General features: G+C 42.5%; 1 protein-coding gene across 1 annotated transcript in view; it reads left to right on the top strand.

The window, feature by feature from the left end:
- The window catches only part of LOC119588701 (nuclear receptor coactivator 5-like), a gene marked incomplete in the record, with an annotated part of 28,627 nt that overhangs the window by 19,651 nt on the left and 8,522 nt on the right, over positions 1 to 454 (top strand). Inside the window, 1 exon segment of the mRNA XM_037937339.1 lies at positions 167 to 415. Within this exon segment, the coding sequence (XP_037793267.1) occupies positions 167 to 415 (249 nt within the window).

Raw genomic sequence — 454 nt, forward strand, 5'->3', positions numbered from 1 at the left:
TCAGGCAGTGGTTGACACCGCAAAAGGACCTGTCATTTAATTTAATAACTTTGTTAGCTTTTCAGATGGGAAGTTTTTTGCATTTTTTAATCATTAAGGGAAAAGTTTTCCTCCATGAGCCTGCAGCTCTGATCCCTGGCATAACATACTCTTTCGTTTTGCACAGAGCACCGCAACATGCCGGTTGATGATGCTTTGCGTTTAATTGAACAAAATTTTGGAGAATATGTCAAGAAAGCCCGTCAACGGAATATTCGTGAAGTTGTGCCCCGAGATATTCGCATTTTGATCTGTGATTTACTCGACTCGCGTCCGCTCTCCATGGGCGACCTGGACAAGTTAATCAAGTACCTGAAGGAACGGCAAAGCATACTGGTTGATGACCAGATAGAACAGAAACGAGAGACAGCTGCAGGTGAGATGATAACAGGTTACCGTTTTATGATTCATACAA

This window comes from Penaeus monodon, chromosome 24 (assembly GCF_015228065.2).
Source record: "Penaeus monodon isolate SGIC_2016 chromosome 24, NSTDA_Pmon_1, whole genome shotgun sequence".
NCBI lineage: Eukaryota > Metazoa > Arthropoda > Malacostraca > Decapoda > Penaeidae > Penaeus > Penaeus monodon.